Source organism: Sardina pilchardus, chromosome 16 (genome assembly GCF_963854185.1).
Source record: "Sardina pilchardus chromosome 16, fSarPil1.1, whole genome shotgun sequence".
NCBI lineage: Eukaryota > Metazoa > Chordata > Actinopteri > Clupeiformes > Clupeidae > Sardina > Sardina pilchardus.
Window position 1 is genome coordinate 25,820,237 of NC_085009.1, and position 15,525 is coordinate 25,835,761.

The 15,525-nt window shown below is 41.9% G+C and overlaps 1 protein-coding gene across 1 annotated transcript; it reads right to left on the reverse strand.

Moving 5' to 3' along the window:
* Positions 1 to 1,035: 1,035 nt before the first annotated feature.
* Positions 1,036 to 6,937, reverse strand: LOC134059712 (ependymin-1-like). The gene is made up of 6 exons (XM_062516178.1): positions 6,703 to 6,937; positions 6,225 to 6,259; positions 5,966 to 6,100; positions 5,415 to 5,601; positions 2,484 to 2,571; positions 1,036 to 1,548 (listed from the first exon to the last, which is right to left on the reverse strand). Exons 1-6 carry the CDS (start codon positions 6,779 to 6,781, stop codon positions 1,434 to 1,436), a joined length of 639 nt encoding a protein of 212 aa, XP_062372162.1. The 5' UTR covers positions 6,782 to 6,937; the 3' UTR covers positions 1,036 to 1,433.
* Between the last annotated feature and the right edge of the window lie 8,588 nt (positions 6,938 to 15,525).

A 15,525-nucleotide genomic window follows, 5' to 3' on the forward strand; every position in this document is an offset into this window, starting at 1 on the left:
TTTAAAATAGTTAAACACCACCTAATGTATATCTCCAATTGACTTTGGAATCAGATAGATTTTTCTCCTATTTCTCCTATTTTTCACAGATCAGTATATCAGCCATTTCTCAATCTTGCCCCATCGATGCTGTGGTAATTATGTGTTTACAGTTTTGAAAAAGTGATTACAGGTTTGAAAAAAGTATATGTAAAAAAAAAAAAAGTTCAAAGTAAACAAAAAGCTGTAAGACTTTTGCCTTCCACAAAGACTCAGCTGCACTACCTCTGTTATCAACAGATAAAACAAGTGTAGACATGTATTTTATTGATTAAGGGCGTACTCACACTAGGCAATTCGTACCGTACCCGAGTACACTTTGCCCCTAAAGTCCGGTTTATTTGACCAGTGTGATCGCTTCGTTCCGTACTGGGGTACGTTCCAATTAACAATCACACGTTGCATAAAGATTCTAGAACACAGTAACTCAATCGTACCCAAGTATGGTTTGATATTATGCAGTGTGAGCGCAGACCAGGGACCAGAGGCAACCGTGCTCCAGTACGGTACGGGTGAAACGTACCTAGTGTGAGTGCGCCCTAAAGCTCTACAGAGGTCTCAAGCTGGGAGAGGACCGAAGGATGATTTATTCCCAGCGCCAACAGTATATAGCCTACTCATGTTCTCACTGCCTTTCTTGACAGTTGAAGTTATACATGTGCAATTATTTATGCAGGGTATGATTAACACAGCCGTGTTTCATTTCTGAGTGGTTTTATTTGATTTGATTTTATTTTTTTAAAATGTTTTAATAAAATGTAGATCCTGACTAAGAGGAAACATACAGCATTGAGCAAATTACCCAATTTTTCAAGTATTTATAGTATAGCCTACATCAACACACCATACAAGATTCAACACAGGAGACTTTATAGTCCTTGTATACAGTAGCAACAAGGAATATACAGAGTTTGTATTCCTTGTATAGCAACAAGATCAAATCAGTATTTGAAACACATTCTTAAGCATACAGTAATTGACCAAAGTACAATAAAGCTGAATTAAAAAACTTTATTATACATTAGAATGAATTCCAATCATTCAGGGAAATAGTGCCATAGATCAAGACATTCAAACATTTCAACAGCTTGATAAAATAAGTACAATATTTGCCTTCAATGTTTACTTGCAAATACCTTTCCATCAAATCTTGTTTTATTTTTTTGCTCAACTTAAGAACTGACAGTGAAAGACTTTGAAAGACAGTGAAAGGCGTTTAAAAAATAACCAAAACAAGCAAAGAATAATCAGTGATGGAAATGTATGAAACGCATGTCTTGGCTATTGCATGTTGCCTTTATTACAGTGAAATCAGATACATTCCATGATCAAGTGCATGATAGGATCCTCCACAGCCCTCTAAACCAGAAGGAAAAACTCCCCTCCCACTATTTTCACTGAAAGATGGAGAAGAAATCAACTTTCTCCCCAACCTCCAGCTTGGCATCCTTGCAAAATGGTGGTGGGATGAACACATTGGGATCGGCCCCGAGGATATTGTTGTAGTAGCTGTTCAAAAGAAGATGAAGACAGGTGTCAGATTTGTGTGCCTTAAGCATGAGCCGAAGAACACTCAACGCTCCAAGGGCTTCCGTTAATCAGATGCATTGACACAAAAACGTTCAGTTATAAGGATGCAATCGAAGCGTAGCATAGGGGGAGAGCAGTTACCCCACCTGGCCTCGAACCATGTGCCATATTTTTTACTCAAATGTGTGCATTTTTGGTATTATATTATATTATCTAGAACTGAACAAATTGTCTACCTGTACAGTACAATAGAAAATAATAGAACAGAACAGAAAAAATAATGGAATGAAATTAAGAAACATCGAGCATGGAATTGGTAACCAAACTGGCTCTGAAAGGTCTGAGACAATAAATAGTAAATACATATATAAAACAACAAATTCAGTAAAACAGAAATACAGTATTTTGCAGAGGTTAATAATCACTATAATCAATGGAAGTAGCTACACCAGACGCATTAGTGGCGCGTACATTCGAATAAAAGTAGACCAGTCTTCTAAAATGGATTTTACACGTTGCGAACGGAACGCTTCAGTTACACGCCTGGTGTAGCTCCCCTGTTACTCTTCCCTGTCCTTCTCTTTTTGCCTCTTTGTAAAAGCACTACATTACGCACTTACAGTATGCAACTCAGTGGTTCACCTCTCCATGGTCACCTCCCTTATCTGACTAATTATCTTCCTTGTCTAGATATTATTTGTTCTATTCAGTTTTCTATTCTGGCATGAAGTGTTTAAGCATTTGAAAATAAGACAAGAAAGATGCATGATTTTGACATTGGGTAAGCTTGCCTTTGAAATAAAATCAAGCATTCTGTATAGGTCAAATACATGTAGTTATTGTAGAAAAAAACTAAATAAATAAAAAATAAATAAAACAACAACACTGTAGAGTACATTGTGATTTTGACTAACCTCACAGTCATCCATCCAAAATTCTTTGTCTTCACAAGAGCAGAGACGGGCAGGCAACCAAACTCAGTGACAGAAAACATGTAATTGCCTAAAGGGAAGACAGAAAAATATAAACAAGAAACATGAGAAAAATAAAAAGAAACCAAGAGCAAAAGTAAAGGTGTAAACAGTGTGATTCTGATTATGACATATATATATATACACACCTATATGCTTGAAAACAAGCCAACAAACAAACAACACACCCTGTAAGACATAATTAGCCAAACAAGTAACATTTTTAATGATTGTTAACTCGAGTTTACCCAGTTAAAACACTTTTAAACTCTTAATACGGCAACATCCATGAGTTCATTGGCTGCTCAAAATTGTGTGCTGTCACTGAACATCAGCTCTTGAAACACCAACATTTCATACAGTGCGCAATGAATAATTAACTGTTTTACTGTACCCCTCTCTTTTTGGCTGATTGTCAAATGTGGCACCTTTATATTTTCTAAACGTGATAAACCTGAATGAATCTTCTTTACTTAGTGAGGAATAGAGAGGAACAGAACTGCCACAGTCAAATGTGTTCTTTACTGGTCCGTGTACTTTTTCATTCATTCGTTATTCTATTTTGGAATGAAATGTGAAAAGGGTGCAACTTGGTGTTTTATTCAAAAGAATAAAAGCAGAAATGTCTGTATTTTGTTTTCAAAATGTGTAATCATCTTCAAATAATAGTATTAGAAAAAAACGACATTTCCGATCATTTTTAAATTTGTGATATTCATTTATTCCTTTATTTTAGCCTATTCCATTTGACTGATCCTATCTTTTCCCTGGAAGTAGGCCTACACCGTTTCGCGCGCCGCGCACTCATGCATCTCCACGACCACAATATTCCTCCCGTGGGGTATAGCCTATGAACCTCGATTAGTGAGTTATAGGTATGTTGCGCTCAGAGCTAGGGTATGCTGTCATACGAAAGTGAATCTTTTCTAGTGTCACTGTATCACCATGGTATCTTAAGCTGCCAACCAAACCTGGGAGCAGTGGCTTTCACGAAACTCACTCAGGGGTGAATTTATCAAACTAGGCGGTAGCCTACTTTGGGGTTAACTGTAACCATTTTTGAGGCCGTTTAAATGCACCAAATCAACAGGCCACCTGCACCATTCACCATTCAAATCAACAGGCCAACAGCCTCCGAAAATGGTTACAGTTTACTCCAAAGTACCAACTAGGCTTTCAGCTCAGAGCGCGTTCTCTGGGTTTGGGTGAATTTGGCCAATCGTGAAACGTGGAGATGCACAAGACCGCCTATATTAAAACAAGATTACTACGCTAAAACAGTGCCACTTTCGTGTCACAGCATACCCTGGCTTTGAGCGCAACATACCTCGCTAACGCACTAATCGAGGGTTGTACACCCCACTGGTCACCCAAAACCTGGGTCCAAAATAGACCCAAATGCAATCCAGAATGGCCTTTTTTAAAATTCGGTTTTTGTTTTATCCAAAAGTTCAGTGTTTCATTTTCAATACGTAAAATATATCAAAACGTGGCACTGGATTCAATTTCACATGTCCTACATCAGTGTAAAAATTCACATACAACTCCTTTTTCATTTCCCATGCAACTTCCAAAAAAGAATAATGAATGAAGGAAAAAGTACACGGACCTTTACTATAAACCAGATAGATCTTTGAGATTTCGCTTTAAAGAGGAATAATGCAGGATTGGCGATTTCATGTCTGGTTTCGGTTTCGTTTTTTGTTTTCGCTCGTTTTATGCTTGCATATTTCTCTGCAGAGCTTCCCCGACAGCTTTAGCGTGTATATTAATACATATATAGGCTATATATAAATATATAAATTGCAAGCGTGGTTCTTCTTGTTCCTTTTGCGTCTCTGACTTCCAGATGTAAACAGCAGACGATCGTTTATCAGAAAGTTGCAAGGTTGTAATAGCGGAGAGGGACACTAGGGGCGGGAGGAAATGTGACTTGTTTTCGATAAAACTGGTCAGTCAAGCAAAACAACGATTTCTAAGCGATTTTATGACTATGAAAAAGTCGCATAGGGTCTCTTTAATGTATTCATGCTCCTGTTTAGCATACTTCAATCAGGTGCACCTGACGCAGAGAGAGAAGTGAGGCATCCAGTCTTGCCACTCCACTGGAATGCTGCTCCCAGCGCCATGGAAACCAGTCATGTCAGTGCAGAGTTTATAAAACAGGTTGTAGGCCTACTGTGCAAGTGACCAAATTCTGAACCAAATGTGGTTGAAATCTGACTGAGAATGGGCACAGATCCTAATCTGTATTATCAGACCAGTTTAGTTTATATGAAGGTTAACAGAGAATCAGTGTCTATACCAGACTTGTGCAAGCTGGAATCTAATGTAGGTTGATCAAAGGAAAATAACAGTCAGCGGCAGGGTAAGCAATGCTGGATGATGTCACATTTGTTTATATGTTTGCTTCTCCTTCTGGGTATTCCACCACGCTTCCGGTTAAAGGAGAAATTCAGCGAGTTTTTACATAAATCTCAGCTTCTGGAGGTCACGAGTACTAATAAAAACATGAAAACTATCGGTTTTAGCTACAGTACCTCGAGTTGCCACAGCCAGCAGGTAATGCAGCCAGGCAGCTAGAGCGCTACCCTCAGGGGGCATGCTTGAGCTCTGTGATGCCCCCACAGTATAATGCTGTAGATGCCTGGCTGCATACACATTTGACTTGCTTCGATGTCGCAATACATCATACTCTCATGAAATCGTGCAACATACTCTACCATGTCTGTGGACATCGTTATTCGCTGGATAAACAAATAGTGTGCGTGCGGCAGAGGAATAGTGCCTTAGCGTTGCTTTAACAGTGTTCTCACAGAATGGAGAGCTAATTCCCATCCATGCAGACATATGATAATAACAACAACCGCTCACCGCTCTTGTCAGGCATGTCCCCCCACCAGTTGTTGACCAGCAGACCCTGTCCAGGCCCGGAGGAGGTTCCCAGGACCACCTGGGAGACGAAGTCGGCCCCCTTGGGGACTTCCATGGGGTGGAAGTCGGACTTCAGGGCCTTCTTCACGCAGGTCTTGTCTTTGTGGTTGATCTCGTACAGGACTTCCTGTAGAGTATGACATGTGACGAGGAAAGGGAACAAAGGCAGGCTGCATGTCAGGTGATTTGTGGGTCACAGACGAAGGTTCACACAAATAAGACAGTGTAACAGTGGGAGCAGCTTCTCTTTTAGAGTAGTTTTAATTCCCTTTGGACAAAACCAAACTGTGTGTGTGTGTGTGTGTGAGAGAGAGAGAGGGAGAGAGATGGACAAAGAGAGAGAGAGAGAGAGAGAGAGAGAGAGAGAGGAGAGAGAGAGAGAGAGAGAGAGAGAGAGAGAGAGAGAGAGAGAGAGAGTGTGTGTGTCCTCTCATAGGCACGTCATAAGTGGGTGCTGCAATTGGACCAATTGGCTACTGGAGATGCTGTACCTCATTGTAGAGCATGAGTGCATTGTAGGTGAAGCTCTTGTTGTCGTAAGTCCCCATCTCTCCAAAGTGGATGCGCTGGTTAATGCCATCGTAAGCATACATCCCAAAAGCCCACAGTTTCTCATTTTGGGTTCCCTGAAAGTGGAGGTGTGCATAAAGGCAAATCACTTCTCCATTTACAATGATGTTGACATAGATTCTACACACAGACATTGATTTGTGTTAATAGATGGTATTGTGGGAAGATTGTGAAACTTACCACAGTCATGCCTCCAGTATAAACAGGTGGAGACCCTTAAACATAACAAGAGCAAATTTAAGTTGGATTTAAGACATACTGTAGACAGATGGTGGGAAACACACACACACACACACACACACACACACACACACATACAAAGTTTTTCTCTTCCTCTCTTTATACCCCCCCCCATTTCCTCTGTTTCTCTCTCTCTCTCACACACAGACTCTCACACAAACAGATACACACACACACACACACACACACACACACACACACACACGCATATGCACACACATGGACGCGCGCACACACACACACACACACACACACACATATGCACACACATGGACGCGCACACACACACACACACACACACACACACACATGGACACGCACACACACACACACACACACACACACACACACACACACACACACACACACACACACACACAACTCTCTCTCGTTCACTACCCTCCATTTTCACACTTACTGCAACGCCGCGGTTTTTGCGCGAAACAGAGGGCTGGAGCCAGGCACATGGCCAGGGTAATCCAATACGTCGCCTGCATGTTTCTAACTCTTCAACTTCACCCTGAACACTTGAACACGACTAAACAGTTCTCCTCTTAGCCTCTCAGCCTTCTGCAGTCTGCCTCTCTCTCTCTCTCTCTCTCTGCTCTCTCCGGCTCGTCTTGTGAAGCTGCACTGTAAACAATGACACAGGGAAACCAACAGCCAATCTCTGTACTCTCCACTCCCCCTTACTTCCTTATTTATGCAAACAAAGTCCATTCCAAACGGACTCCACTTTCCGGGTTTTCTCTGTCACACATTTTCCATGATGAGCCAGAGCCTTTCACCTAGATGTGCTTTTATTGTACAGGAGAGCTGATGACAGATAAGACCATTGGCCACAAGTTAACCATTTTCTTTTTGATGTCAGGAGTTTATTGTCTCTATAATAAGTTAATAATATGTTTTAGGAATAAACAGCTAAGGGATATGACACTCTGTAAAGTGTTGTAAAGTGGTTCATTTATAAGATCATTCACTCTGAGGTCATACTCCTGGTGATTGGAGCGGTTTGGCTCACATTTTGTGCATACAAAAATGCGCTATAAAAGTGACTATAGACTTGACTTGTAGGCCTGTAACAATATAGTTGGGACAAGGATGTTAGCAATAAACCAAACAACCTCATCCTTGATTGGACAACATCATTGACTTTGAGGCCATAAAAACATTTTTTTTTTACTTTTGTCCAGTTGTAAAGTGGTGATGTCATAATTCTTACCAATAATTCTTTCTCTGGGTCCTAGAGCCGCTCACTTTTTCCCAAAGACAGTAAAAGACACAAGGTCTTGTATTCAGAGTACTGTAGGTGATAATAAGATTGTCATTCTACTGCTTACTTCCTCCCTCAACCTAATAAAATTATATTTTTTTTATGTGGAGGCCTGAGAGTTACCCTTGATTATAGCATTCAGCTTTTTAAAATTCTCATTAAAACAAAGGAAATGGTGACGAGGTTTACAGGCTGCGAACACCCTCTGGCTGTTCTTGTAATCAATTTTGAAAGAATAAGCTGTTTGGTCCATGACGTCAGACCTACCAACCGAATGGCATTGATATTGAGAAAGCTTGACTCTGAAAAAATACATGTTAGTAGATAAGATAATAACCATGGACTTCTTAGTGATTGTGTTGTTCCTCTCTTTGTATATGTGTTCTTATGTCTTTGCTTAGGTAAAAATGTGGTATATACTGTACCAAAGTGAGATACGCCGGCGTTGCCATACATTGTCCCTGTTTTGGAGCACAGTACAAACATCATACAAGAGCATTTAGAGCGTTTTAGTGTCAAAGTGACCTACTGACAAATATAGGACATTAAACCACATTTGACATATTTAACATATTTCCTTATTACAATATTATAACATATTGGACATAATGCTGTTTTCCTCTGTGTGGGAAGCACTTCACTGTTGTGTCAGAACATGTATAGATTTTTGTGCATAGATTCTGCAGCATTACTGTAGGCTAAGAAAAGTTGTGAAATTGAGTAAAATCAAATTATCTGCATTCTGTTTTAATTTGTCTTTGCAACATTCAAAACATGAATGGAAATAGCTTTTAGGACACAGAACACATGACAGGATTCAGCAACACAGAGTGGCAACATGGCTACATACATAAAGTCACTGGCTTTCTCTGGTTAAGCAATAACCTTAAGTACTTGTAAGTGTTCACCAGAAGACGCCAGGATATTTATTTTTGTGTGTGTGTGTGTGTGCGTGTGTGTGTATGTGTGTGCGCACGCACACGTGTGCGTGTGTATGTGCGTGTGTGCGTGCGTGCGTGCATGTGTGTGTGTGTGTGTATGTGAGAGAGTGGGTGAGTGAGTGAGTGAGTGAGTGATTGAGTGTGTGTGCGCGTGCAGGTGTGATTGTGGGTGTGGGTATACTGTAGGTATGCATGTGTTTGTGTTTGTACTGGTGGCTGGTTGAAAGCCCGGAGTGGATATGGATTGGACTGAGTCACATGAGTTAGTTATGTCTCACTGTCATGTGATTCAAGGAGCTCGCCTCACCTGACTAGATGGGGAAGCACCTTTACCTGAGCACAAGGTCTAATGATAGTAATGGTCAGGTGCTCTTTAATACAGCCCTTTTTATCTACTTGTTATATAGCTTTTGTATAAAAAAAAAATGGGTCAAGTGAAATGCATTGTCATGTGGCTTTGAAGAGTCACAAGACTTTCTGACTGGTACTGTAAGTCGGTGTCAAAATACTTCGTGTCGTGGATTTAGTCGTTTGCAGTTTAGTTCAGTTTGTTTTAATTGAGTTAAGCTTAGTATATGGCAATGACAATGATGCCATTTCAAAGGCAATAAGAAACCGTTGAGAAAAACTCAGGTGTGTGTCTTGCTAGTCATACTCAGAAAATTGTTTGATTTAAGCAGACTTCAGCTGTAGCATTTCAGCTTGGTATTGTGTTGTGAGTCAGGGGAGGACCACTCATCTTGATTTGTTGTGCATTGCCTTTATCTATAACCACACCATAATAAACAATGATAACAAGATATACTCATTCAAACATTATTTATGAAAATGTTTACCTTATTATCCTATATTGCCTATATGATAAGGGTTTAAAGCATTATTTATGGAAATGTTTACCTCATTATCCTATAGTGCCTATATGACAAGGGTTTAAAGCATTATTTATGAAAATGTTTACCTTATTATCCTATAGTGCCTATATGATAAGAGTTTAAAGCCAGAGGAATTCCTATACAAATTCCTGCATATAAAGATCCACACCATTCTTTGAGGTTAATAGTATAATCTGTGCAATCGAAGAACAGCTATTATTATGAACCCAGCTATTCTTATGAACCATTAAATAATAGCCCTTCATGTAAAAATAGATAATAGCAAGCAAACAAAAAAAACAAACAGACTATTGCAAATAAAAGTTCACATCAAGAGAAAAAAAAATGTGTCCTTGTTAAGCCAGACCACCAATTAGAATGATTAATAAGTGGCCCATCAATGTGGAATAGTGATCACAAAGTCTGACTAAAGATGCTTCTACACCGTTGAATTCCATGTTGGCCTTCTCTCCTGCAAATCAAACAATAAGTCAATCAATCAATCAATCAATTGATCACTCCATCAATCAATCAATCAATCAATCAATCAATCAATCAATCAGCGAGTCAAGTAAACAATCAAGCAAGAAATAAGTAAAAAAAATATCAATCAATCGACTAATTAACCAACCGTTCAACCAATCACTTACAGTACTTCATCAATCAGTCATCCATCGCTTCCTGAACGCTGAATCCCACAAGAGCTGCTCTTCCTCCTCATAGGTAGTGCAGATGAAGTTGAGTTTGGTGCTGGTGGGCAGACTGACCCACTGATGCCCCTCTCGTGCCAGCATTGCTCCTGCGCTCTCGCCTCCACCACTCTCGTTCTCGCTTCCGCACTCCTCTGACCAGTTCTCCCAGCTGACCTTCTCTCCTCTGACCCAGAACCAGAGGTCTTCTGGACAATAGTAGCACAGGCCCAGCCACACATGCTCAGTGGAGGCCCGTTTAGCCACCTCCATCACCCAGCGCTGGATCACGGGTGAGGTGACGGAGACCAGGTCCATGTTGTGCTCTCTGCAGTAATGCCACGCAGTGGTCCAGTTCATCATCTCAGAAACCAGATGAAGCTGGTCTGGGAGCAGTAGTGAATACAACAGAATAAACCTTTTGGTCACACATTTGTATTTGTATTTAGAGGGAACAACAATCTAACTTCTTTGAAATAAGCTATATGCTATAATAATGCTGAGTGTTAAGTACTAATTCCTGTCAGTTCGATAAAGTTCAAAAACAGAAGACAGAGGATGTGCCCAATAAGAGTGAATGTTAGCCCTCTATGGGACTTATTAAGAATATCAATGAAAAAAAAATCAAACACCTTTGATTTTAAGTCTATTTAGGCCTAAAATAAATTTCCCGAGCTTTGACCTTTATTTGGGGATACCGTCATTTATAGATGTCCCATTTAGGTATATAGTTTTTCATGATATGTAAAAACCAATTCACGATAAATGGATTAATTATTCATGGACATATTTAATTGGAAATCACTTGATTCATTTAATTTCAGGATCTTAAAATGAATCATTTCAGGATCTTTCACGTTTCTTCACTGTGTGTTAGATGGGTCCCTTGTTGCTTTTCATATCGCTGGTGAAACTCAACCAGACATTTATTTTGTGGTGAAGCCCAGCCAGGTGAACATCACACTTACTGCACTTCACTCATGTTTGGTCAGGGCAGTTGTCATTTTTGCATCAGCCTTGTTTTTCAGTGCACTAAGGCCAGCGGGCAGTGCTATCCTTCCTGATCTATACATATGGGAGTGACTCCCTCTTCCTTTTTTTTTTTTATTACTTTACAACACCATAGACAAGACAATGTAAACAACAGGAATAAGGAAAACAAACAAAACAACAACAGACAAAACAAATAAACAAGCAAAATAAAAAATAAAAAATAAAAAGTACACAAACAAAAACAAGCATACATATTTCATATATATAACCCAGCCATTTCATATTTAAGCTGTAATTTAATTTCATGACAGCCAGAACAGAAAAATATAGAAATGTGGCAATAAAATAGAATCATATCCATAATGGTCAAGATCAAAACAATAAGATATGATATTATCTTCCTTTTTTTGCTGCCAATGAAAGGCTCCATTCCATTCTCCATACAGTTCAGAGGAATACATTTACATCATTCTGCATAGAGTAAAGGTTTGTCTACAGTAGGCTACAATATGTATAAGAGACACACAGGAGAACACCTGCCTAAGTAATAGGCTGGCAACTGCTAACTCATCATTACACTTCGCATCACCTCATGCCAACTTGGTTTATCCATGTCACAACAACACAGTTGTCTGGTCATCAGGGCTATCTCTTCTCCAGTATCTGAACGATAAGGAGTGGCTATAGCAGCAGTAGTATTGAAATAGTTCAGCACTGGAGATAGCAAACTTACCCAAGCGGCAGAAGAAAGGATGCTGTTCATCACATTCACTCTCTTTCCATTTCCCCTTGTTTTCTTCAGTTAGCCATGCTACAGCACAGTTGTCCCTCCTCTGGTTATTAAGGGCGTCTGATCTCCAGTGTCTGAAGGATGAGGTCCTTGGGTCAGACCAGGTCCAGTCATCTCTGAACAGGCCGATCCAAACACTCCACCAAATTCTTTTCTTTTTAATCTGCTTGTTCTCTTCCTCGTGTCTCACACTCACCAGATCTGTGTGTTTTTCTCTACAGTACACCTGAGCTTCTCTCCAGGACTTTCTCTCCTTAATGAGGACATATCGTTTGCTACCACTGTGGGTCTCTGGAAGACAACAAGTTTGTTATGTTCAACAAAAATCATCCTAGTTAGCCATAGCAACAACAGCCATGCAATTAGCGTTAATATGGAATGGTGTATTGTTAAAACTACAGATGTTCTCAGAGTTTCTAAGAATAAATACTGAAGGAAACCAGCAATAAATGTTCTCACCATCATAGCACACAAATCGACGTCTTGTTTTACAGCTTTCATCATTCCATGAACCTGAAGACCACTGCTCTACACATTCCTCCCGAGCCCCACCGTTAGGCTCACGACGGCCCCATTTAGTGAAGTCAGCCTCTCCAGGACCATAGAAACCTTCATCTGCCAGGGACCACTTCCAGCTGGGGACAGCAGTCTGGTGCAGCCCAATCCAGGCTGTCCCCTCATAACCGTTAGCAGTGTCCACCATCATCTGCATGTCCTCCATGTTTTCAGTGGTGGCCAGGTCAGTATAGTGTTCCCTGCAGTAGCACTGTGCCTCAGTCCAGGTCTTACTCATGTTCACAAAGTGGAAGTGATGAGGGATACACTCCATGACAAAACCTTTAAAAGGAAGAAGAAGAAGAACTAGAAATCATGTGTGAAGGGGTTTAAATGAATGAAGCAGCACACAATCTCACACAGACACGTCACCTACTTGAAGCCCCTTCTCTTCTGACAGAACCTTCTTTTATATCACACCTACACAACTTCACTTACACATACACACATCACATACTTGAAAACCCTTCTTGCCTTTGAACATTCCTTTTTAACACTCCTAACAAACCTAACAGACCTTAACATTAAAGTGTAACTGTAATTTCACCCCATAACTCCACCCACTTCACATTTCTGAAAAAGGCTTTCAAAATGGGCAGGACGTTCTGAAATTTGGAAGGTAGTGCAGCACTGCTGCAGCCAATTAACCATTTCGTGTCAATCTGTGAATAACCCCGCATTCACACTGTCTCCGTCCGTCAACGGATCACGGAGGTTGGATCTGCCGTATGTGTATTTGCATACACGTGATCTGATTGGCTGACGGATCCGTCGCTGCCTGAAAAGTTGAACATTTCTCAACTTTCTTGACGGAGGCAACGGAGCTGAAGCGACGGACGGACCCACAATGCATTTCGAGTCCGCCCCATGCAAAGTGAATGAGATCCGTTGACGGACGGAGACAGTGTGAATGCGGGGTAAGTGCTGGCTTATCACGGCTAATCAGGGCAGCAGGTGTTGGGGCGTTTCATTCCTTATTTGTAACGACCCGGTGACGTACAGTAGTCTCGGTAAAAAAGTGCAGGACTACGTCAGCATTCCAATAGCATTTTGGACCAAAATGCCATGGCATGTGTCAACCTGTAGTATGCGCGGAGAGCTATATCTCCAATACAAAATCATACGAAATGTTACTTTTGTCGGGAAACACGATTTTTGTCAATATTAACCCTGGTAATAGTGTAAAGGTCACCACTTATGAGTAATTTCAATCAATATACAGCTCAAAAAACATATTTTAGGGTGCAGTTGCACTTTAAGGTTTATCTAATAACATTCCACTGACCTGAGAACAGCAGTAAGGTCAGTCTCCACTCCATGACCTCCAGCCAACCTGCTCCTACAATGCAGATAGTATCATGAATAACTCTTGACACATGGATGCACTTTCAGACATCTCTATCAAGACCTTTAATAGCACAAGTCTCATGACAGTGAACATATTGAGAGAAAACGAATAGGAAGCAGGATGGACACAAATAGAGAAGAGAAGGCTGTGTGCATGTGTGTGTTGAGACGCCTGTTGAGACGCCGGCTCTCACTCGTCACGTAAACCGGCTTTTTTGTTTTTATTTGTAACAGTCTTTGATAATATTGCATATATTTCGCGCCCTGTCATACGGACTATACCCACGCAAGTTTTTAAATTGCTGCCAACCCATGGACGTTTTTTATGTGGGCCTAGAACGACCAACATAGCCAAGGCTACTCACTCAACATCATGCCTTCTTCAATAGTTGACAAAGCAAAGTCAATAAAATCGAAAATTGCTCACCTCAAGGCAGAAATTCGCAAACTCCATGATGAACTTCGGAAAAAAGAAGCCCTTCTATCCGACGCCCTGGATGTGGCTGTAGGGCAATCCAAGCAGCTGATCTCCTTCACGACTTCCATACACGAGGATACTATGGGATTCCAAATGTCCTGCTCAACACCTGGCTCACCTTGGATCAGAGTTGCCCAAGGGAGCAGGAGGTCTCCGGCGATAACATCCATGCCGAGATCCCCTCCCGGCTTGTGTCTCTCAAACCGCTTCGGAGCGCTAGGTGAGGATGACTCACCGCCTCCACTATCGATCACAGAGGACGATTCTTTGTATCCAGACACCCCCCAGCAACAAGCTTTCCGTCCAGTCCATCCAACAGCGGCTGAGGATCACCAGCAACCTCGTGTGACACCATCGGAACCGCCGACTGCTGGCCAGACCACTCCAGCCCGCCCGACTTCATCAACCCAGCCGGGCACATCAAGTGGCGCTGCAACGCTGGATGCCCCACTGCCCCTCCTGGAGCGAGCGGCTTCCAAGTCCGCTACACGGCCAGTAAAACCACCATCCAGATCCCGGCCCTCGCTGCAACTCACGGTTGAACAAGCTGACACCTGTCCAGGTGCCAGTGTTAACCACTGGGTCTGCAGTTGCTGAGGACCGATCATCATCTCGCCGGTCACTTCTGAGGGAGGCTGTCAGGCGATCGCGAGCTCTCTCTGCCACAGATGCCGCTGAACTCTTCACCAGCCAGTCAGCCAGTGATCCCAGCCGGGGTCCCTCTCAATCGGGATCAACTGATGTCCGGTGTGTGGGCCTCGCTGAGGATCATCCTCCCAGCCAACACCATCTCATCCCCACGGACCCGGCTGCACAGCAGGTGAGGCAAACAGTCGCGGAGCCGAGTCGGCCTGCCTCCGATGCTCCTCCACTTAGGCCTACCCTCATCCCTCCTTTGTGCCCCCCGACGACACTCATAATAGGGGATTCCACCATCAAAGCTGCACGCTTTTTTAATGCAACTACTATTTGCCGTCCTGGTGCCACCGTCCCTACCGTGCTTAAAAGATTAACTGAGCTACTCCCCTCGCTCCCGTCTTCCATCATCAGAATCATTGTTCATGTAGGAAGCGTGGATGCCGTTATCAATCCATCGGAGTTCGTGAAAAGGGATTTTAAGCTCCTTTTTGACTTTCTGAAGCAAAGTGGAAAGACGGTTTTTATTTCGGGGCCTACACCAGCACTGGGTCATGGTGACTGGCGTTTCAGTAGGATCCTTAGCCTGCACACGTGGCTCCAGTCAGCCTCCAAAGCGCACAGTTTGCACTTTATTGACAATTTTGATCTGCTCTGGAATCGAGCG

Coding starts and splice junctions, on each gene's coding strand:
- LOC134059712 (XM_062516178.1), bottom strand. CDS start 6,781: ATGCAGGCGACGTATTGGATTACCCTGGCCATGTGCCTGGCTCCAGCC. Junction 6,101..6,224: donor ATACTGGAGGCATGACTGTG/GTAAGTTTCACA, acceptor CTCCACTTTCAG/GGAACCCAAAATGAGAAACT. Junction 2,572..5,414: donor GGACATGCCTGACAAGAGCG/GTGAGCGGTTGT, acceptor TCTTCCCTTTAG/GCAATTACATGTTTTCTGTC.